This window comes from Sciurus vulgaris (genome assembly GCF_902686455.1).
Source record: "Sciurus vulgaris genome assembly, chromosome: 6".
Classification (NCBI taxonomy): domain Eukaryota; kingdom Metazoa; phylum Chordata; class Mammalia; order Rodentia; family Sciuridae; genus Sciurus; species Sciurus vulgaris.
In genome coordinates this window covers 118,788,045-118,812,483 of record NC_136466.1, presented here as the reverse complement: position 1 = coordinate 118,812,483, position 24,439 = coordinate 118,788,045, and the positions used below count along the sequence as shown (strand labels likewise).

The 24,439-nt window shown below is 33.0% G+C and overlaps 1 protein-coding gene across 2 annotated transcripts in view; it reads left to right on the top strand.

Annotated features, from left to right (window-relative positions):
* CWC27 (CWC27 spliceosome associated cyclophilin) overlaps positions 1 to 24,439 on the top strand; it is a 249,148-nt gene that overhangs the window by 97,667 nt on the left and 127,042 nt on the right. For both annotated transcript variants that reach the window (XM_079144877.1, XM_079144878.1), the window contains exon 11: positions 10,096 to 10,196. In XM_079144877.1, coding sequence (XP_079001003.1) covers positions 10,096 to 10,196 — 101 coding nt within the window. The remainder of the gene's footprint in view (positions 1 to 10,095; positions 10,197 to 24,439) is intronic.

Sequence of the window (24,439 nt, the reverse complement as noted above, 5' to 3'; positions counted from 1 at the left end):
TTGCAGGGAACTCCTTTAGACTGTTGGGGGAATTGCAAGTTATTATTACCACTATGGAAATTCCAATGGTGGTTCCTCAAAACGCTAGGCATGGAACCACCACATGATCCAGCTATAGCACTCCTTGGTATCTATCTTAAAGAATTAAAGTCATCATACCAGTTATACCCAGGTTTATAACAGCACAATTCACAATACCCAACTGTGGAACCGGTCTAGGTGTCCATCAACAGATGAATGAATTAAGAAATTGTGGTATATATACACAGTGAAGTCTTACTAGCCATAAAGAAAAGAAATATGAAAAATGAATATAAAGAAAAATGAAATTATGTTATTTGCAGGGAAATGGATAGAACTAGAGACCATTATGTTAAGCACAATAAGTCAAACTCAAAAGGTCCAGGGTCGTATGTTTGCTCTCATATGTGGAAACTAGAGAGGAAAAAGGAAATGAAAGGTGGTAGGAAGAGGTCTCATGAAAATCAAAAGGCGATGAGTAGAGGAAAGGAAAGGCAGGGCAACAGTTGGGGGAAGTGGGCATGCTACAGAGTAATATTGGCCAAGTTATATTGTTATGTTGTGTGCATGTACAAATATGTAACAGCAAATTCCATCATTATGTGCAAATATGATGTACCAATAAAAAATGGAAAAGAAAGAATTGCAGGATTAAAAAAAACTAATAAATGATTCAAATAGTGTGATAAAAATGGAAGTATGTTAACTTACTAGAGTTTTAAAACTTTCCTGTGTATCTATTTTTATTCATGGTGTTTCCTGTTGTATTGAAAATATTTAAAAGTAAAGTGGGGCTGGGCATGTAGCTCAGTGGTAGAGTGCTTGCCTAGCATGTGTGAAGCCCTGGGTTTCATTCCCAGAACTGCAAAAAATAAATAAATAAATAAATAAATGTGAGGGGTACAAATCTAGAAATACTTTTTATTAGTGGGAAATTAAGTGGGAAACTGAATGAAAAATTAACATGTCTATGTCATGTTTATATTTCCATTATTGACTTAGATAATTTTGAAATACCTCTTACTATCTCTATTCTTGAATTTCTTTTGTGTCTATGATGTATGTGATAATATTGGGCATCTCACTATTTCCTTAAATGTGAAAACTGAGAAGAAATTATTTTAATTCATAATGGGCTTAAATATCCTGAATCAAGTGAAATGAAATAAAATCATCTGCATGGTATAGTAACTCTTACACTTATACGATAGTTTTGGTAGTGCATTTCAGAACTAGTAATGTATATCTTACTCAGATTCTTATTATATGATAATAAAACTGAGGCAAAAAAAGACAATTAATTGCTTTCTTGTGGCTACATAATGATGTTGGGCCTAAATCTTAGAAGCAAGCTCTCCCCACCATATTTTGTCTAACATTTTAGAATGCTAAGAATGGACATTCGTTTTGCTGGGCACAGTGCACAGATCCATAATCCCAGCAGCTGGGGAGTCTGATGCAGGAGGATCACAAATTAAAGCCAGTCTTAGCAACTTATCAAGGTCCTAACCAATTTAGTGAAAAAATAAAGAACAAAAAGAGCTTGGGATGTTAGTGGTTAAGCACCCCTGGGTTCAATCCCTGGTATCAAAGAAAAAGAAAAGGAAAGAAAGAAAGAAAGAAAGAAAAAAGAATGGACATTAGTTTTAAAAGGAAAAATGAAAAAGAAGTCAGTGACATTTAGAGATCTCATTAGTATAGTAATTAGTAGCATTTTTATTATAAGTTTTAAAATTTTTACTTCTTTAAATTGCTGATGTAATTTAATGGTTGTGAGTTGGTTGTTGTATATTTGGATTATAGAAATAACTCTCTTCTAAGCCCCTGGTAATATGCTTACTCAGATTAATATTTAATATTTATATCAGTAGTGTTATATAATAACATACCTTAGATAGAACACAGTTTATGCATGAGAAAACCATTGCTATGTCCAAGTACCACTTTCTCCATGAAGCCTTAAAAGATAAAGACTTTAGTAGGGAAATAGGGGGATAACACTATTTTAAGTCATGGAAATGGAATGAACAAATGGGTATCTTTGCTCAAGCTCAAAGTTTGCCAAGGCGATTTTGACTAGAATGATTTGACTGAAATTTAAAGTAACTATGGAAGACATGTAGGATGTAAAGTCGAAAAAAGATATTTCAAAGCTAGCTTATAAGAGAGACTTAAATACTTGAGAAAGAAAATTAGTGCATACTTCAGTAGGATTTAGGGAGCTTTGAAGTTCAGGGAAGTGGAGTCATAGGATTTAGCACATGTGTTGCAAAATGAATGGAAGAAAGGTCAGACCAATGGCACATAGACCAAGTAAGTAGGACTCTTGCAAGAGTGAAGTCATGACAACCCAAACCAGATGACTGTCACTGATGACAGAAAGGAAGAGACTAAAGGAAAAAGGAAGGGTGTAGTAAGTAAGGGAGTGATATTAGAAGGTGAGTCTGATGACAGGCTTTATCAAAAAGAGGAATGATAGGAATAAGGTGATGTATTTTGAGGAGCCAACATGATCTATCTGACTTCAATGTGATAATTTTGATGCATTTATGGAATGCCTAAGGAGGTATTCATCTGGCAATTAGAAATATAACTTTAAGTTTGAGAGAAGAAATGTGTTAAGAGAATCAGGCTGTCATAATTTTATATACTGGCTGCAGTTATATACTGGCTGCATTAAGAGAGGAAATTGAAGACCTGAGTGTGGATGAAATTCATAAAGAAGATGGGAATGAGGTTTGTGACTGGACTACTAAGAAGCAGATAAGGTAAAAGAGTAAAGCTAGTGTAAACAGGAGTATCAAACTGGTAAAAAATCTGGCATGACACCATCTGAGACAGCAGAGAAACTGAGAGAAGTAGTCAGCAGGGTCAGATTCTTCTGAAGGGCTCTACAGTCTAAAGGGAAACCAATGGAATTGGTGATTAGAAGGTCATAATAAGTTACTTCTGAGAGAGCAATTTAAGAAGTGTATGGATTACTCATAAAGCAATTTAAATGGATGAATAGTCAGTAAAATGAAAATAATAAAAGCAGTTGAGAAAATAATTTTCAACTTAAGTATGTAAAATATTTATTTTTATTTTTATTTTTTTATTATTTAAACAAATCGGATACATGTTTCTCTATTTGTACATGGAGTCAAGGCATACCATTTGTGTAATCATAAATTTACATAGGTCAATGTGTAAAATATTGAAGAGAAATATTCTCATTTTGACTACTCACATTTAAACTTTGCCCCAAGTATTCTTCCAAGTTGTATCTTTAGTTACTAGTTAGTCCTCCACCTTTAAATTATTTTATGCTATAGTAAATACCTTTTAGCATACACCCTGTGTTTTGGCACTTTTATGTCTAAATTTAGGTATACTGCTTGGATTCCTTTTCACAAGGCAAATTCCTACCCATCTTTCAGGGCCCAGTTCAAATTCCTTCTCTATGTAGCCATTGCTTGTTTAGCTTCTGTCAGTAATCTTTCCTTCATTTAATTTAAAATTGCTTCAGTCATTTTTTCTTCATATTAGTTATCACTCTTTATCATGTAACTTTTTTTATTATGTACATGGTTTATGTCCTTCGTTGGAATTAAAGTGGCTTTTGAAAGTTTACCCAGCTGTCTGTAGCATCATGGAAAGAGTATAGAACTTAGAATGCAGAGAGTTTCATCTTCAGTTTCCAGCTCTACCACTTACTAATATGTGACTTCAGTCAACATATTTATTTAATGCCCATAAACCTCCACCTTCTTATAAAACACCTTTATCAATCCACTGCAAGAGAAATTAGGAAAATAACCCCATTCACAGTAGCCTCAAAAAACAAAACAAAAAAAACAAACAAACAAAAGACTTGGGAATCAATCTAACAAAAGAGGTGAAAACCTCTACAATGAAAACTACAGAACACTAAAAAAGAAATTGAAGAAGACCTTAGAAGATGGAAAGATCTCTCATGATCTTGGATAGGCAGAATTAATATTAATGCAATTCCTATTAAATCCCAATGCTATTCTTCATAAAACTAAAAAAAGCAATCATGAAATTTATTTGGAAAAATAAGAGACCCAATAGCCAAAGCAATCCTTAGCAAGAAGAATGAAGCAGAAGGCATCACAATACCAGACCTTATACTCCAGAATAATAGTAACAAAATCGGCATGGTATTGGCACCAAAATAGACATGTAGACCAATGGTACAGAATAGAAGACACCGAGACAAACCCATGTAAATACAATTATCTTATACTAGACAAAGGCACCAAAAACCTACATTGGAGATAACCTCTTCAAAAAATGGTGCTAGGAAAACTGGAAATCCATATGTAGCAAAGTGAAACTAAATCTCTCTCTCTTACCCTGCACAAAAATCAGCTAAAAGTGGATCAAAGACATAGGCACTAGACAAGAGACCTTGTGCCTAATAGAAGAAAAATAGACCCAAATCTTCATCATGTCGGCTTAGGACCTGACTTCTTAACAAGACTCCTAAAGCACAAGAAGTAAAATTCAGAATCAATAAATAGGATGGATTCAAACTAAAAAAAGCTTCTTCTCAGCAAAGGAAACAATCAAAACATGAAGAGAGAGCCTACAGGATGGGGGAAAATCTTTACAACATCCACCTCAGATAAAGCACTAATCTCCAGGATATATAAAGAACTCAAAGAACAACACCAAAAACAAAAAACAAAACAACAAATAATCTGATCAATAAATGGGCTAAGGAACTGAACAGACACTTTACAGAAGAAGAAATACAATCGATCAACAAACATATGAAAAGATGTTCATCATCTCTAGCAACTAGAGAAATGCAAATCAAAACTACTCTAAGATTTCATCTCCAGTCAGAATGGCAATTATCAAGAATATAAGCAACAATAAATGTTGGTGAGGATGTGGGGAGAAAGGTACACTTATACATTGCTGGTGGGACTACAGATTGGAGCAACCAATATGGAAAGCAATATGGAGATTCCTCAGAAAACTTGCAATGGAACCATCATTTGACCCAACTATCCCACTCCTTAGCATATACCCAAAGGACTTAAAATCAGCATACTATAGTAATGCAGCTATATCAATGTTTATAGCAGCTCAAGTCACAATAGCTAAACTATGGAACCAACCTAGATGCCCTTCAGCAGATTAATGGATAAAGAAAATGTGGTACATATACACAGTGGAATATTACTCATAATGAAATTATGGCATATGCAGGTACATGGATGGAACTAGAAAATATCATGCTAAGTGAAATAAGCCAATTCCAAAACACCACAGGCTGAACGTTTTCTCTGATAAGTGGGTGCTTATCTATAGTGGAGGGATGGGGTACAGAAGAATGAAGGAATTTTGGATTGTTGAGGGGGATGAGGGGAGGAGTTGGGGACTGGGGATGGGAAGGACAGTAGAATGAGACAGACATTACCCTACATACATGTATGGAATGAGTTAGTACATTATTTGCCATTACTGGATATATAAAGGCTACTATAATTTTTAGCTATTAGTGCTTTATTGGGATGATGTTTTAAAAAAGGATTTTTTTCAATCAGGACAGAATATATTACAGATATACCAGATTTCGTGTGTGTGTGTATGTGTATCTATATAAAAAAAAAACATAAATATATAATATAGTGCAGAATTTTCTGGTGGTTAATGGTGATAAATATGAGCAATATTAACATTCAAATGAAAATTATCTCAGAGATAATAACAACTTATAAAAGCTATTTCTTTTATTCAAGTAGAAACTAGGCTTTGAACAGATCAACAAGATGCTCTCTGAACTCTAAAGCAAGCCCTTGATTTGGCAGTACTAGATACCATTTATTCCAAACATATAATTTTTGCTCTCACCTTAATAGATTTAAATATATTCTAATGCCAATGGATAGGATTTTTCCAAAGGATAATAGATTGAACACTCTAAAATTAGACTGTAATCTAAAGATTTGTTTAAAAAGCTACTCTTTATCCCAAGAGTTATGGATTGCACCAGTACTAACAAATGGTGATGTTTGAATAGTCTGAAAGATTTTGACAACATTGCAAATCCTCAATCATTTGAAAAATTCAACACAATGAAACCCTTCTCTTTCTCAATTTTTTTTGTCTTTATTCATCATTATTCAATTTGTATCATATTATATACTTCAATAGTATGTCTAAATCTTTGACTGTTTAAGGATGAATTTTTAGAAGCAAGCATTATGCATTCAGTGCCCCTTTAAAATTATGAATAGAGCTGATCTCCATATATAGTAAAGGTAACAATCATTTATAGTACATAACATAATTAAGAAATATTTCCACATAGCAAATAGCCTGTAACAGTAGTGCTATTTTAAACATATGACCTTAATAATAATAGCTACATTTGTTGAACCTGTACTGTGTGCTTTATATTTTACATCTTTTCCCTGTTCTGTAGTTGAGGAACTTAAGAGAAGTTAAGTAACTGTTCACACATTATTCAGTTAATAACTGATGGAGTTATTTTCTAAATCAGGACTTTTTGAATCCAAGTTAATTCTTTCAATATTTGTGTTTTACAGTAGTGCCTGTATAATAGTATCTTCCATGATATATAATTTCTTTGCATCGTCATTTGAAATTATTCTCATATCTGCTTCATTTTGCCTAGTAATGTAGAATTTTCTGTTCGACTCACAAAATGCTCTCCACCTCAAAGACCTTGGTCTTCAGAAATCATCATCTAAATTACTAAATGACTTACCAAATTTAAAAATATGCAAAATAGCATAATAATGGTAGGGATTTTCAGTGGATAGAGCAAATATGGGCTTGCTGTTCCCTATGTAGCTTCCATTAGAGCTTATACTGACTAAAGAAGAGATTTCTAAAATTGTACTTATATAACTTCAAGAAAGAGGTATTAACTGCACTTGTCTGAGACATACATAAGGAGAGACTAAACTTGGCATTGATAGATAGTGAGTTCTAAGAACAGCTATTGTATGTGAGTGAGATTGGAAAATATACTTCAACACTGATTAGTAAAAGGGAGAAGAAACAGAAGTTTAAAATCTGTTCACTAGAAGGATAGTGGTTCCATGATCAAATAGATTCATTTTAGAAGAAAGAATAGATTTGGATAAGAAGGAGATGACTTCCAGTTTGAAAATAAAGTGTTTGTAATAATGTCAAGACATCTGGCATATTGTCCATCTAGATCAGAGTCCTTGATCTGTGACTCATTGAAATTGAGATATGCTGTAAGTGTAGCATACACACCAGATTTTGAAGATAGTACAAAAAAATGTAAAATGTCACATTGGGTTTTTTTAATTGGTTGCATGGTCAAGTAATACTTTTGAAATAATATAAGCTTTTCTTTTTGTTTTATCAAAATATATCTGCTGGGAGACTTTAAACTGCTATATGTTTACCTTATATTTCTGTTGGATAGCACTCATCTACATGGAGATTTATTACAAAAAGAAATACAGAACCAATATTAAGGCAAAACTCTAGATTTGGAAATAACCTATATACGAGTGATGTTGATGTTATGAGATTAGACAAAACTGCCTGTGTACAGGGTATGGAGATAAGAAAAATGCCAATAATTGTGAAATAGGAAGAGAAAGAGTAACCAGGAGAAGAAATGGAAAATCAAGAGTCCAGAGTGATATGTAAGTCTCATTAGGATAGAATTTCAGGAAGGAAAGAGTATTTAGCATCATTGAATGATAGGCCAAAGAGGAAGAGAACTGTGAAAAGGCCATTGAGTTTGGTTGATATAGGTACAGTTTCAGTACAGTATAAGAGGGATAGATTGCAAGAGATTATAAAGTAGACTGTGTATGTAAACCTTTCAGAAATGGAGTCCATTTGTGGAGATGATAATCATTTGATTCAAGCAGAGTCCAGGGAAATTTGAGCATGTTTGTTTGCTGAATGAAAGGGTCAGTGAAGTAGGAATCCTTCAAATTATAAAAGGGACATGATAATTTCTGTAGTAAAGTGCTAAGCATTGGATCTCAAACCTGAGTGCATACTGGAATTATCAGTGGGACTTGTCACAAGGGCAAATCCCCAAGAAACATCTCACATCTAAAGTTACCCTGTTTTTCAGAGGTTTGTCTCCTGGAACAGATCCCTTGAGGGGGAACAACATGAAACCATATCCACAGTTTCTTTCAGATGATTGTGATGTATCTACAAGGGTCAAACAAGTCAAGAAAATTAAAGGAGCTGATGAGGACATTGTTGAAATGGATAACCATGCCATCCAGAATAGATACAAAGCCAGTGAGAATTATAGTGAGGCTGATGGAGCATGAACAACAGTTGAGGGATTGGCTTTCATTATTATGAGTGAGTGTAAGTTCAGTAGTAATGAAAGAGTGAAAAAGGTAAAACAGTAATGGATTTTGATCAGAGAGGTTTGTTTCAGATTTCAGGGTCTTGAAGGCTAAGCAGACACAAAATGTGACTGTTTTTCTTAGGTGGAAAAAAAGAACTAAGTCAGGCATATTATAAGCCTTATCAGTTTGGTAAATGTAATACAGGATAGTGAGTGGTAAAAAGACTTGAGATTTAGGATAGGTAGGAAGCACTAATGATTGAATCAGGGTGGAACTGTCTTAAGATTCAACTAAACCTTGGCTTGGAGAACTTTGGAGACCATTTCCAGAGTGGGATGTCTGCTTAAGCTTACAGGCTTCTCTCTGAGTATCCTTGATCCAGTCTAGTTTTTGTTGACAATAGAGTGGATGCTTGATATTCAAAGATACACATGACTTTGACTATTCACAAGTGATCCTATGGGTTTGTATTAGTCAACTTTTTTTGTTATTATAACAAAATACCTGAGGCAGACTTTTTTTAAAAAATGAGGTTTATTTTACATTCACTTTTGGTTGCTGCAACAGCCTAGAAGTCTCTTAAAAGTACCCCCACCTTAGCTGTGTCACCTCATAGCAGATGCCAGTGATGACAGCATGAGACAGAGAGAGAGAGAGAGAGAGAGAGAGAGAGAGAGAGAGAGAGAGAGAGAGAGAGAGAGAGAAAGAGAGAGAGAAATAATATCTTGAAACAGGAAGCCAGGGAGAGACTAGGGTACCACAGTTCTACCTGCAATTGATCCAAAGACCTCCCACTGGGCACCATCTTTAAAGGTTCCATCACCTCCCAATACTACCACCCTGGGGACCAAACCTTTAACACATTAATACTGGGGACAGCGCACTATATCCATATTGTAGCAGGGTTTATGATGTGAGTAGTTTAATAGCTTCCTCCAAGAAATGAATGTGGTTCTCATATATGTCATCAAAACATGCCTCAGTTTGCCTTTAACACATGAAGTAGTATATTAATCATCAGTACTTTGGTGCATGGTGCATTTCACAGAAGAGGAAAGAATATGCCAAATTGTGTATTGAGTTATGAACTTGAGTTTGAATAATCAAATGAGTTTTTAAGGTTTTAAGCAGTGAACCTAACATGTAATAACTGCTTAGTAAATGATAATTACTGGTCCCAGTTCAGGAATTCAGCAAATTTGAAGCCAAATTGTTTTGTATATATACAGTTTTAGTGAATGTATTTACATTAAAATTTTTGTTTTGACTCCACATCACCATGAAATATTAATTGAAACTAGAATACTAAATTTGCTTGTGAATTAAGAAGATAATAGTTGTACCCCATTTGTGTATAATGAATCAAAATGCAGTCTGTAAAAATAAAAAAGATTTTAATAAAAAAATTTAAAGTAAAAAAGATTTGCTGCATTGCCAAAATAAAAGAAGATAATGGATCATTAATCACTTACCTTCTTGTGTTTGATATACTTGAAAAGGGAACTATTTCATAGTAACTCATAAAAAAGGTTTCTGTGAAAAATTACAACTTTAAAAATATCATTTTAGTATGTTTCATACAACAAATATGTATATAGAAACAAAATGAACGAATTTTATTAATCCCTTTGTTTTTCTTAGACTTAGTATACCTAACCTACAGTTCTGTTTTTGCTAGACAACCTTTTTGTCATTGTAGTATAAACATAAATAACTGCTTTTTGCTTTATAGTGAGGAGCTCAGAAAAGAAGCAAGACAATTAAAGCGAGAACTCTTAGCAGCAAAACAAAAAAAAGCAGAAAATGCATCAAAAGCAGAGAAAAGAAATGAAGGTAAGGCCATTTATCAGGCTTACATTTTCTTTTGATGCTCCTCCTCCTCATTTTGCTTAACTCCTTCCCTCCTCTCTATTCTTCTGCTTTCCTCCTTTTCCTTCTTTCCTCCCTCTTTCTTGAGGTGTGGCAGTGTTGTTGTTTCCCCTGATACTTGCTTTGGAAAGTTAGCCAATTAAATAAATTTCCACTGAGGACATTTTTTATGAGAAGTAAATTCAATACAAACATGATCAAAACTGTTGCTCTTACGTAGACCTACTGAGAATTTGATGGAGTACTTAAAATCAAGCAAAACTTCATGTTGCCATAGCACATAACTGGAGTAAAAATGCACAGAAATGAAATGTTCATTTTTTTAAATACCACATATTCTCCAAAAAAAAAAAAAAATTAGAAAAGTATTTGGGACCCATGTCTAGGATTTATAAAAACATTTGTGTGTTCGTTTGAAATATTAAATATCTGCTCTTTTTGTTTTTACTTTTTCCTCTTATGTTAAGACAGAAAATCTAAACTATTAATAAAAATGATCAAAATAACACCTACTATTCATACAGGTTGGATATGTTCTGTGATTCACTATGATTTTAATTAAACTAGAATAGCTTCATGAAAAGCTGTTTCCTTTCAGTAAAAATCTCTAATTTACTTTAAACTGTTCTACAGTAAAGCAAGTAATGTTCATTTTTCAAAATTGTAACTTGGAATACTCAAATCTGTTTTCTTCTTCCAGTAATAAATTACATCATAGATTCCAATTTTAACATGATTGAAAACTTTATTCATTTGCCTCTAATAATGTGTACAAGATTTGACTTAATAAATTTGCTTCATCTGTATTTCATCTGTATCTTCATACATTTGGAAACCTTGAAGTGTTTTTTTAATCTACTAGATTCTGTAGACAAATACATTCTGTAGAAGTATATTAAAAAATAAAATAAGGGTTAGAGATGTAACTCAGTGGTAGAACACTTGCCTTGTATGAATGAGACCCTGGGTTCAATCCCCAGTGCCAAAAAAAAAAAAAAAAAGATTCAGCATCTAGCTTTAAAGAATACATATTCTAATACTAATAGCAGGCTAATATTTGACCAATATATTCTTATTGTTTTAAATAGCACAAGTAATACCATAAAACTATTTAAAGGGCATAGTGCTTAGATTATTTGTACCATATTCCAATGACCATTGTAGTAAAAGCAGGTACTTTATAAAAAATTGAAAGTCTCTGAAATATGTATTTGAATGAAGCTAATTGCTAAAAAACTAATTCACCCATAATGACACAAATTATAAATAAAATTTAAAAGAAAGGGTAGACTTATTTAGGACTAGATCTTATAAGTGAAATATAACCCAAAATAGAAGTACACTATATTAATAATATTAAGATTATCTGAAAAAAAAACCACTGAGGATTATTTTATATTTAACGTTATATATAAGTTTCCCAGGGAATTGTTTCTTATAAGTAAAAGCATACTAAACACATTAAGTAATTCCATTCAACTAGAAAGAACTTTTACTTAAGAAATTTATTCATTTTTGAGCTAATAATTATAAGCACTCCCACATCTCAAGAACTGTGCTGGACTGGGCTATTAAGTTGGCAATAGATGGATAGTTCTTGCCTCTGTGGTTCATGATCTAGTAGGAATGAGAGATGCAGTAGATGATTACTATACTGATGCTGTGTAGGTAAGGCCTATGTTACACTTAAGCAGTATATGTTTCTCTGTCTTAGAGATACTGAATATAATTAGGTAAAGAAAGCTTTAAGTCTTAAATGTCTCATTTCTTCACACAAAAGACAAGTATCTTTAGGAGCTTATTTTCATCCTTGTATATAAAAAAGTTATTATGCCATGATTAGATAGGAATTTATATAAGTAATTATTTTTCTGAATTTAATTCTCCTCATATAGAGAGGAATACCTTGATTTGCCCTGATCTGAACAACAGTTAAAATTAGCTTCTAAAAAAGTAGGTTCATTTAATTGTTGTTTTGTTTTCTACTGTTGGAACTGGCATATTATTTACTAATTTTTCTTGGCTTTTAAAATAATTTTAGACTTATGGAGAAATTGCAAAAATAATTCTAGTTCCCACATACCTTTAATGTTAAGATGATAACCAAAGTGCATAGATCAACATCAAGCAATTAATGTTGGCATAATACTACTAACTAACTAAAGACCCCATTAGAATTTCACCATTTTTCACAGTAATATCCTTTTTTATGTTCTATTCTTTTGTCTGGTTCCATATTGCATTTAGTGATCATTCTCTTTAGTGTTCACAAATCTGGGACTCTTCCTCAGTCTTTCCTTATATTTAATGACCTTGACACTTTGAACACTCCTAGTTAGATCTTTTGTAGAATATCTCTCAATTTGAAATTTGATGACTTGTCATGATTGGATCAAGGTTATGCATATTTTTTTTTGCAAAATTGCCACAGAAATGGTTTGCCTCTTCAGTGCGTTTTTCAGTAGTAACATGATGTCTACCATCTCATCACTGGTGACATTGCCTTGGTCATTTGATTAGTAGTATCAGCTGAGTTGTTGCTTTGTACAATCACTCTTTCTGTCTTTGAGATTTAGAAGTATGTGGGAGAAGAAACTTTTAAACTATACAGGTAACCTGTTTTAAACTCTTCAAGCTATCCCCCATTAATTTTAGCATTCCTTGGTAGATGGTAGATCTCATCTGCAGAAGATATTTATTTATTGTGGTGTTCTAATGGTGACATTCTATTTACCTGATTCCTACTACTTTTACTACTTGGAATTTCATAATAAAGAACTCTCTTTTTCATTATTTCATATGAGTTTTTATTTATATTATTTTACATATTCAAATTATCATTCATTGCGGTCATATTTTTTGCAACTTTGGCCATGGATAGCTCTTCCAAGATGTCTTCTGTGTCCTTTCACTTGCCACATCCTTTGAGAACTTCCATGCTTTCTAACACAGACTTATCATGCATTTTCCCTCCTCCGGACCTACTGTAAACTACTTCTCCACAGAACTGTTTCCTCTTATTTGAGTATTGTGTTTAGAAAAGCTGGAAAGTAAGTGGACCACTCTATTTTGATTCTGATGTTTTTAGAGTGTTATTAGAAGCCATATTCTATTATCACTATCTTGTTAGAAGGCTCTTTTAGAACTTTCTTATGATGCACATTATGGATTACCTGTTTTTTGAAACCATTATTTCTTCAAAACTTAGTTTGATCTTTTAAAATTGACAGGTATTGCTTCTATGATGATAGAAACTTGTTTATTATGAAAGATTTATGAATTTCAGTAAATACCACATTATATTTGAAAATCAAATGTTGCTTGCAGTTTTTAAGCCTAGTAACACTTCTCTTCCTGTGGTTACAAATGATATACTATGAGCCATCTCACAACATAGCATCATAGCAGTGAAGTAGGATTTTCAGCATCTTTCAGTCTACATCATAATTTAGCCTGTCTTCCCAGTCAGCAGATATTCCAAGATTAAAACTATATGAACTCGGGCTGGGGATGTAACTGAGTGGTAAAGTCCTTGTCTTGTATGTGTGAGGCACTGGGTTCAATCCTCAGAACCACATAAGTAAATAAAATAAAGGTATTGTATCCATCTACAGCTAAAAAATAAATAAATAAATAAATAAATAAATAAATAAATAAATAAGAACTACATGAACTCTGGGAACAGATCCAGAGGTTCTCATGTGTATATGTTTAGTAAGATTCTCACATGAAAGAAGTTGGAAAGTGTTATTTGACCTTGGCTCTGTAACTTCATGCATCAATTGAGCTGAACACTCTCATGAACCTGTTCAGAAAAGATTTCTTGATTGGGATATATGTCTACATATCTGGCTTTTATAAAACATTTTAGTTTAGTCCAAGACTAAATTATCTGAGTATTCTGGCAACTCGTTATGCTTTGGTCTTTTGAACATTTTCTGCTATATCTAGTAATTTAATTTTAACAATAAACTTAGAAACAGATAATATGTTTTAAAGCTTTTTGGATCATTTGGAGTAGCAGATTATTGTGTAATTTGTGTAATGTAGACCTGCTTTCTGTAAGAATGAAACATGTGCTTCCACTTGATGTATGTGCTACACCTGCTAATACAGAGGGACCAAAAATACATTTCTTTTGGTATTTTTAACAATAATTCTGATAGTAATGCTAGGTGCTTATTTTATATAGCACTAATGGATTAAAAGTGTATTTTGGAATATTATAACTTCTCCAAAATATAAGTAAGGAAGTATTAAAATTCTTTATAGTTACTGGCAGTGAAATTACTTAAGCCTTGATGACTCAGTTTTCATATCATAAATCCAGGGATGAAATGTCTTAGAATGTTCCCTGTAGGCTTCTTGTGAAAAGTAAAATAATGAGAAAACTTTTAATAAACTTATAGTACTACATAAAAATAATTTTAAATTTGTAAGAAGAAAAATATAGCTATTCCTGGTTCCATTCAGTTTCCTATCCAAATCCAAGAAGTTGAAAATATGAATTTTAATGCTGTGTTAGTTGTAGTTATAGCCTGTAATCAATGTTCATATGTAAATATGACATAATTAAAATGTCAAAATAAACTTATTTGTTATAGTAACCTTTCTATAATGATATTATTTGTTAAAAGAAATATGTGTATAAATTTACATACATTCTTTTTTTTCTGTTTATTCCTTCTTTTTTTTATTATTGTATACAAATGGAATACATGTTGTTTCTCTATTTGTACATAGAGTCAAGGTATACCATTTGTGTAATCATAAATTTACATAGGGCAATGTTGTTTAATTCATTCTGTTATTTTTTTCCCTTCCCCCCCACTCCTCCCTCCCCTCTTTTCCCTCTATACAGTCCTTCCTTCCTCCATTCTTAACACCCTCCTTATCCCTAACCCTGAACCTAACCCTAACCCTAACACTAACCCCTCCCATCCCCCATTATATGTCCTCATCCGCTTATGAGCGAGATCATTCGTCCTTTAGTTTTTGAGATTGGCTTATCTCACTTAGCATGATATTCTCCAATTTCATCCATTTGCCTGCAAATGCCATAATTTTATCATTCTTCATGGCTGAGTAATATTCCATTATATATATATATATATATATATATATATATATATATATATATATATATGCGCCACAGTTTCTTTATCCATTCATCAACTGAAGGGCATCTAGGTTGGTTCCACAATCTGGCTATTGTGAATTGAGCAGCTATGAACATTGATGTGGCTGTATCTCTGTAGTATGCTGATTTTAAGTCCTTTGGGTATAGGCCAAGGAGTGGGATAGCTGGGTCAAATGGTGGTTCCATTCCAAGCTTTCAGAGGAATCTCCATACTGCTTTCCAGAGTGGCTGCACTAATTTGCAACCCCACCAGCAATGTATGAGTGTACCTTTTTCCCCACATCCTCACCAACACCTGTTGTTGCTTGTGTTCTTGATAATCGCCATTCTAATTGGGGTGAGATGAAATCTTAGGGTAGTTTTGATTTGCATTTCTCTTATTACTAGAGATGTTGAACATTTTTTCATATATCTGTTGATTGCTTGTACATCTTCTTCTGTGAAATGTCTGTTCATTTCCTTAGCCCATTTGTTGATTGGATTATTTGTATTCTTGGTGTAGACCTTTTTGAGTTCTTTATAGATTCTGGAAATTAGCGCTCTATTTGAAGTATGAGTGGCAAAGATATTCTCCCACTCTGTAGGCTCTCTCTTCACATTACTGATAGTTTCCTTTGCTGAGAGAAAGCTATTTAGTTTGAATCTATCCCAGTGGTTGATTCTAGCTTTTATTTCTTGTGCTATGGGAGTCCTGTTAAGGAAGTCTGATCCTAAGCCAACAAGTTGAAGGTTTGGACCTACTTTTTCTTCTATAAGATGCAGGGTCTCTGGTCTGATTCCGAGGTCCTTGATCCATTTTGAGTTGAGTTTTCTGCAGGGTAAGAGATAGGGGTTTAATTTCATTCTGTTGCATATGGTTTTCCAGTTTTCCCAGCACCATTTGTTGAAGAGGCTATCTTTTCTCCATTGCATATTTTTGGCCCCTTTGTCTAGTATGAGAAAATTGTATTTATTTGGGTTTGTGTCCATGTCCTCTATTCTGTACCATTGATCTACCTGTCTATTTTGGTACCAATACCATGCCGTTTTTGTTACTATTGCTTTGTAATAGAGGTGAAGATCTGGTATTGCAATACCCCCTGCTTCGCTCTTTCTACTGAGGATTGCTTTAACTATTCTGGGTTTTTTATTCTTCCAAATGAATTTCATAATTGCTTGCTCTATTTCTGTAAGGTACGGCATTGGGATTTTAATTGGAATTACATTGAATCTGTATAGCACTTTAGGTAGTACGGCCATTTTGACAATATTAATTCTGCCTCTCCAAGAACATGGGAGATCTTTAGAAGAACTCAAACTATCCCTGTTCGCTGATGACATGATTATATATTTAGAGGAACCTGGAAATTCCACCAGAAAACTCTTAGAACTCATAAATGAATTCAGTAAAGTAGCAGGTTACAAGATCAATGCTCATAAATCCAATGCATTTTTATACATAAGTGATGAATCTTCAGAAAGAGAAATTAGGAAAACTACCCCATTCACAATAGCCTCGAAAAAAATAAAATACTTGGGAATCAATCTCACAAAAGAGGTGAAAGACCTCTACAATGAGAACTACAGAACACTAAAGAAAGAAATAAAAGAAAACCTTAGAAGAGGAAAGATCTCCCATGTTCTTGGATACATACATTCTTTAAGTAAAGCTTCCAGTGATATTATTTCCTGGGTTTTTTAATCCATCTGGCAAGTCTTAACACTTGCTCACTATTGCAGCTTCATTTTAGAATAAAGTGTATTATACTTGGATTAAAAGCACTTGGAAAGAAATTTATTATAAGAACAAGAAAGCCTTGTGTTCTAATGCCCATGCATTAAAGTACCTAATTTTGGCCTGCTTGCCTGAATGGAGGCCTCCCATTGAGCCAGGTGCTCTGACAGATGTGATGCTTTCTTCAGGGATTCTACCATCTTAGGAAATCACCTTTGATTAAGGGATTAATATTCCATTGGTTTTATAATCTCTACCCAGTTTCCTGGGCCAGATCCTTTGCCAGATTTGTATAGACAATTAAGGGCTTACATTCTAGTCATAGTTCTACTTTTGAGTCCAGTCTGTCACATTGGCGAATCTACTTTAAAATCTGGACTCATCTGTTTTTCCGTTTATAAATTTAAAGATAATTAAGATCTGTTATTCCTTGTATTACAAGGATGGTGTCACTTAATAGTTATAAGTATACTTCATAGGAAGAAATGCATTATTTAAATGTAACCATAATTTTGCCTTTAGTTTGTTTTCTACTTAATTTTTAATGACTTCAGATACCGTGTACAGAAGTAAATGAAAAATAAAATGTCAAGGAATAAATCGTTAGTATAGTTATATAATTAAAATTTTGAATTAGCATTGAATTTTACTTTGGAAAATTCAAATTGCTTTTCTAGGTTGAGTACAGAATCTCCAGTACACTCTAGCACCCCAACTTAGATAAATAAGGAATGTTATGTTTTACTTTATATACCAGCAATGTCAAAGGAGATATACTGCAGGGCAGTCCTGTTTACAGCCTTGGAATCTCTTTAGTTGCACTGTAAATCATCCAGGCCTCTGCACAGAATTGTTGGGGGGGAGCACATATAATAAATTTTGAATAAGTTTGCTAATTAACTGGAGATAGAGTTGGTTTCCTGTGTTGGCCCCGTCAAGTTCTTTAATAAACTGTATAATCCTTTTCATTAAATTATGTCTCTAAGTCCTTTCCAGGTTGTTTTTTCTTTTTTAAGTTTTATCATATAAAAACCAGTAACAAACTGAACCTAGTAACATAGAAATACAGGTTTGGACATATTCTCTAATCAGCTTTAGGGAGATAAGGTGTCAGATTCTCTGAAGTTCTAAGCACACAATACCTGCTCTATGACTTGTGCCAAAAATTAGAGAAAGAAGAGCAATCTGAGCTTGTAAATCAAGAAAGAATTTTAAAGCCTCTTCATGAAACACATCCCTGAGGTGCTTGTACCTCTCAAGTTGCACTGGGCCATTTCAGGCTTTTTCAAATTATCTTTTTAATACTGGATTAAATCAGAGTAGGGCCCCTTAGACTTGATAGGTTGTGAAAATATGTAGTTTTTGACTACTATTCATCTATCTAATATATAATGTTAAATAGCTTAATCTTGGTTTTAATAAGAAACAGAAACCCTGTTGGAATGTTAGCTCTGTGGTATGCCTACTAGAATTATTTTTTATTTTTAATGTTTAAGAGAAAACCAAAGTGTCAAACTTATTTTTTCCATTTGTCTACTCTTAATCTGTTTGCTAATTTTTAACTTATTTACATGAAAAAATGAAAGTATATGTGTACTTGATTCATAGAAAGCCTTTCAGATTATCTGCCATCTTTAGTTTCTCCTTACTTTAGGCATGGTACTAATAATTGATTATTTGGTTTTCTGAGTTCAGAGCAATTAAAAAGCAATGAAAGTGAGGACAAGTATACCCTACAATGGTGAGTTGTATGGTATGTGAAGGGTATTTCAATAATTTTTTAGGGAGAATAAATTAGCAAAAGAAAATCAGAGCAGAGGTGGACCCATGGATATTTCTAACCCAGTATTAGCTTAAATAAATTTTTTTTAAGTCCATAGGGAAAACATGACTGACAACATTCATTCCAGTAACAGAAAGAGGTGATAGGCAAGCATTTCATAATAGATCAGGACATTTAAGAACCTAGTGATCAAATATTATGGCTGTATCTACTATAGACATTTCTTTTGCTCTGAGAATGTGTCAGTATCTTTCAAGGATAAAGTTGTTGGTGCTCATTATAATGACAATGATTTATTAAGAAAAGATTAGATGGTGTTTCTTATTCTTTAATAAGGCTAAAAACAGTCAATGATTCTAACCTGATTGGTAAAAAAAAAATTTTGTTTTAATTGATTAAATATAAAATTCTGTTATCTGGAATATTCTATTGTGTAGAGCACTTCACTTCCTGAAAAGTCCTGGAAAAGAAAAACTTCACTTTATAGCCAGAACAATCGGTCTCTCAAGTGAGATTTTATTTAAACTTCATGGGCTAGAAAACATAATGTATATTTAACAGTGTCTTTTAGTAATATAAGTTTTAAAACATTTAAAGACTTTTAAAGATCTGTAGCAAATGAAAATATGTATATGCCTTTACAATTATAATCAAGAGTTTAATATTTTGGTAAAATTAAGTTGAAAGCCCATAGTTTGGATAGTCAATCTCAAACTTTCTCACTAGCCATGATGAGGAAATCTTGTTGTTCTCTTTAAAAGAGTCATTACAATCTCTTTTCTTTTTAAAGCTGTATTTTTTAACAGTTATAAAAGGAAATATATGTGATTGTGTACCGTATATCTCAAAAAGAAATTTGAATGTTTTCACCATAAAGAAGTGATCAATGTTTGAGAAGACAGAAATGTTTAATCCAATTACACTATATGTGCATGTTCCAAAACATCAGATGTACCCCATTAATATTACAGGTTGTGTGTTTTCCTGTATCAGTTTTAAAACTTAAATTTTAAAACATAAAAGGAAAGTACACATCGTCAACTATGTCCTGTTCTTGCCCAAAGTCCTTAACATAAATCTCATCATGGGAAAATCAATAAATCCCAACTGTGGAATATAACTTTGTCCACATACTTTTTAAAAGTTTCTAATGTAAAACTCAGAAAATGAGGGAGACTCTTCTAGATCAAATGAGTCTAGAGAAATAACAGCAAAATGCAATGTACGACCCCTGATTGGAAATTGGATTTTTAAACTATTAAGACTTTGGGGAGGAGGTGGGCAACTGGGGAAATTTGAATAAGGACAGCATAGTAAATAATATCGTGGTACTGATGTTAAATTTTTTAATGTGACAATGGTTTTGTGTTGTGCTTTTAGGAGACACTGAACTAACTATTTGCAGTCTAAGTATGATATTTGCAACTTATTTTTAAAATGTTTCAGGGGATAAAAGAATAGAGAGCAATCAAGCAACTGTGGCAAAACATTAACAAGTAATGAAACTAGGTGAAGTGTATATGGGAATCCAACACTTAACTTTTTCATAGGATTGACATTTTTTCAAAATGAAAAGTTTAAGGAGGAAATGAGTGAATAAATGAATGCATAAATGAACAAAAAACATTAAAATGACTTATCCTTTACAAAAGCATCAGAAAATCATAAAGGATAAAAAGAAAGTTCACCCCATAATAAAGATAACCTCAAAGATAGCCAGCATTTTAATATTTGTTTTTCTGGAACTTATCTTCTTGGCAGAAACACACGGTTATTATTTGCCCCCGTAATGTAATTTTATTGTAATTTTTTTTACAACATGCTTTTTAAAAACAAAGTCTCTATTGAAATTCACCAGTAACTCTTAACGGGTTAATTTCTGTTAGGAGTATTTATTCTTAATTCTTTTAGTATAAGATATAGAGCATTATGGATATAAAAATCATATAAATGTACTTGGAAAATAAAATTTTTTTCCCATCATTTTTAGCACTAGGGTTTAGAATACAAAAACTACCAGGGACTCCATCTCCATTGATGATGAGAATTATAGGTGCTTCCCATTTAAAGGAAAAAAAAACACACATAAAAAAATTCTTACCTGATATTGTAGTCTGCTGTCTCTTCCTTTCTCAAGTTGCCACTGGTAATTCTGCAAGGAAACATTAGAATCGAATGAGGTATTTGGACACTAAGTTAAAATAATTATGAATTTGTACACTTTAAAAAAGTAAAAGAGGTTTTATGTGTGTGTATGTGGGGGGGGGAGGGTGTATGTATGTTTTATTGTTTTGGTATTTAGATTCTCTCAAGGGAAGAACTAATATCATCATTAAAAGTTTGATTACAACCAGTATTCTCATTTGGGAATGGAGTTATTAACTTTTCCAGACTGCTGTCAAGATCTTATTTTAAGTAAGATTTCTTTTTATGTGACATTTTCTGAGGTTTTGCCAGAAATGACATCAAACATATAAAGCAATTCATTTGAGTGCTGAGTTTATTCAACATCTTGCAGCACTTAATCAATTTTGAAAATGATATTCTTATTGGAACTTTATGTAAACCTGTTAATATGTTGCATTAAAACTAACTTTGGACAATTTATTCTGCATGGTATTAGATTGATTTTCTTAAATAATTAATGCAGTATGCTGACAGTTTTAAATGATTATATTTTCAAAATTCCTCATAAAAACTCCTGACAGATGGTATGATTGCAACTTTTGAATATTAGCATTTTTTCATTCAAACATGAGATAATCCCTAAATTATATTAATAACTACGTAAAAGAATTTGAAATGCAAGAAAGAACAAAAAGGAATAATAAAGTTCTCTAAACTAGTAAAATATTCAAATTAAATAATCCATAAAGATTTTTTTTCAGGTTTGGGTATTGAACCCAGGGCCTAGCATATGCTAAGTGTGTGCTCTATTACTGAGCTACATCAGCAACCCTTTTTTATTTTATTTTGAGACAGTGAGTTTCCTAAGTGAACCTTGTACTTGCGATCCTCCTGCCTCAGCATCCCAAGTAGCTGAGATTTCAGATGTGCACCACTGTGCCTGGCTAAGACTCTATCTTTTATTTATATTTTATAACTTTTGTTTTTAGGAAAAAAAAATAGACACACTACAATGTAGGCTTATTTCGAATATTATGCTGCAGTGTATTTAAAAGTAAGCTAGCCGAAAGGAATGTGCTAAGTGTCAAATTATGATCTGAATGCTCTATTTATATTGCATGTATCTGTGCAATCATCACAGTTTGGTACTGAAAGAATCATCTGGCCCTACTCCTCTGTTGCGTACATAGGATGGATTCCAAAAGCCAGCAAATAAGAGGCTTACCAAACATCACACAGCAAAGTCATACCATTAGAACTTAGGACCCCTGACTTCCAGTCTACTGTTCTTTCCACTACTTTATACTTCAATTTGATCCAGCCTTGTGGAAATTAAGTCTGTAAAGTTTTAATTGATATTTATTAAAGTCCACTCTGGGTTTTGCTAGAATAATTGTTTCTAAAAACCCCTTAGCAGACTTGGAGTCCTTAAATGAGTACATTATATAAAAAATGTGTGCCTTTTCAAAAATTAAATATAATCACAAAATTTTTCTTTTTAATGTTATAGAAAACATAAGTTTCTGGCCGTAAGACAGACTAGGAGTCTAAATTGATCCTACTGCTGAAAACGACTTAAAATGTTGGTTATAATACAACAAATTCTCATATGCTCCTATGCTTACAAGAATGCAAGGAATACTTAAACCAGGGAATAAGCAAAGGTATGAACTAAGAAATAGGTGGAGCAGGAGGTGTCTTTAACCCTAAGGGCATTTGCTAAACTGAGTGAACTAGAGCATTATTTTTTTTAAGTTTTACAAAGTTCATGGGAGTGAATGCAAAACCTAAGGTCTTCCAAAGATGGGGGAGGTCTAATAGTTCTATATAGTTGGGGGCGCAATGGACCTCATCATTAGTGGCAGGGTGAATTAGAAAAAGCAGGGTCACTGCACCCCCTACAGAGGATTACAAGGAAAACTTCCTATCCAGAATCATGGCACAGAATATTTTGGGGCAAGAGCAAAAGTGCCTGAGAATTCTAGCAACAAAGCCACCTATTATTACTTTGGAACCCAAATTCACTTTGCCTGGGAGGTCTCAAAATCTTCAGCCAAAAGTTGAGTTGGAAGTAGTCCTGAATCTTGAGTGCCCCCAAAAGCCTGAAAAAAGCAAACTTAAATCCTTTCAGGAGGTATCTACTTTCATTCCCAGTCCTAAAGAAAGTACAGAAGAAAATGAATTACTCAAAATTCATACAAAACACACACACACACACACACACACACACACACACACACACACGGAATTCAGACATCCTGATCAAAAGCTAATAGAAATATCACACAAAACAATCAAACCCACAGAAAATTCTACTTTATTCAGACACTAAATGTTAAGTATGCAATATACTTTAAGAAATGATGTTTGAAAATATAAAGAACAAGCCAACTTTAAAATAAAAAGGTTGCCTACATATGAAAAATGCAATAGTTGATATTTAAAAAATTAATATATTTTATGGCAAATTAGACATATTAAAAAGAGCCTTAATATCACAAGTATGGTGGCATATGCCTCTCATCCAAAGGCTGAGGTAGAAGGATCTCAAAATAAAAAAGACCGGGGATGGAGCTCACTGGTAAACTGCCCATGGGTTCAATCCCCAGTACAAAAGATAAGAGACTTAGCTGAGCATTTTCTATGACTAATGAAAGATAGTAGTTCACATGGTAAAGAAGTTTCCCTACAAACTAAAAGAAGAGTTAAAAGAAAAAAAAAGCCCTTGACCCAGATAAATTCTAATACTTCAGAACATTCAGTATGAAGAAATCTTAAAAGTAGCTACAAGAAAAGACATTATTACCTTTAGAAAAGTAAGAGCCGACTTCTCAACAGCAACAAGTGAGGACATAGGCAAAATATTATGTTCAGCCTACTTAGGGAAGTTGTCCTTCTGATAAAGACTGAGAATCTTTGCTACCTACAGACTCTCACTAAAAGATTTGAAAGCCCATATTTCAGGCGAAAGATAGGTGAGCCCAACAGAAGATCTGCAATCCAAAGATTAAGGACATGGAAATGGAAAATATATACATTATATAATATATATGCACATATGTAAATCTAAATAAACATTGAATAAAACAACAATAATGTCATTGCATTCAAAATAAAGATAAAATACATAACAGCATAGCATTAAAATTCAAGAGGTGGGTGAAAGTTTGAAAAGCTATGATATGGTCATATCTTTTGGAGAAAAAGGTAAGGAAGCACATTAACTTTGGACTTAACAAATATGCATGTCAATATTTTTAGGAGAGCTACCAAAGGTATATGAAAAGATCATAATTTCCATGCTAATACAAGAAAAGATGGACTTATGGGAGCAAAATTCAATCCAAAAGGAAATAGAGAAAAAGTAATGTTAGACTGGCAATACATTAAAAATTATAGTACACAATAGAATACAAATAAAATACAGACATATTAATAATCCA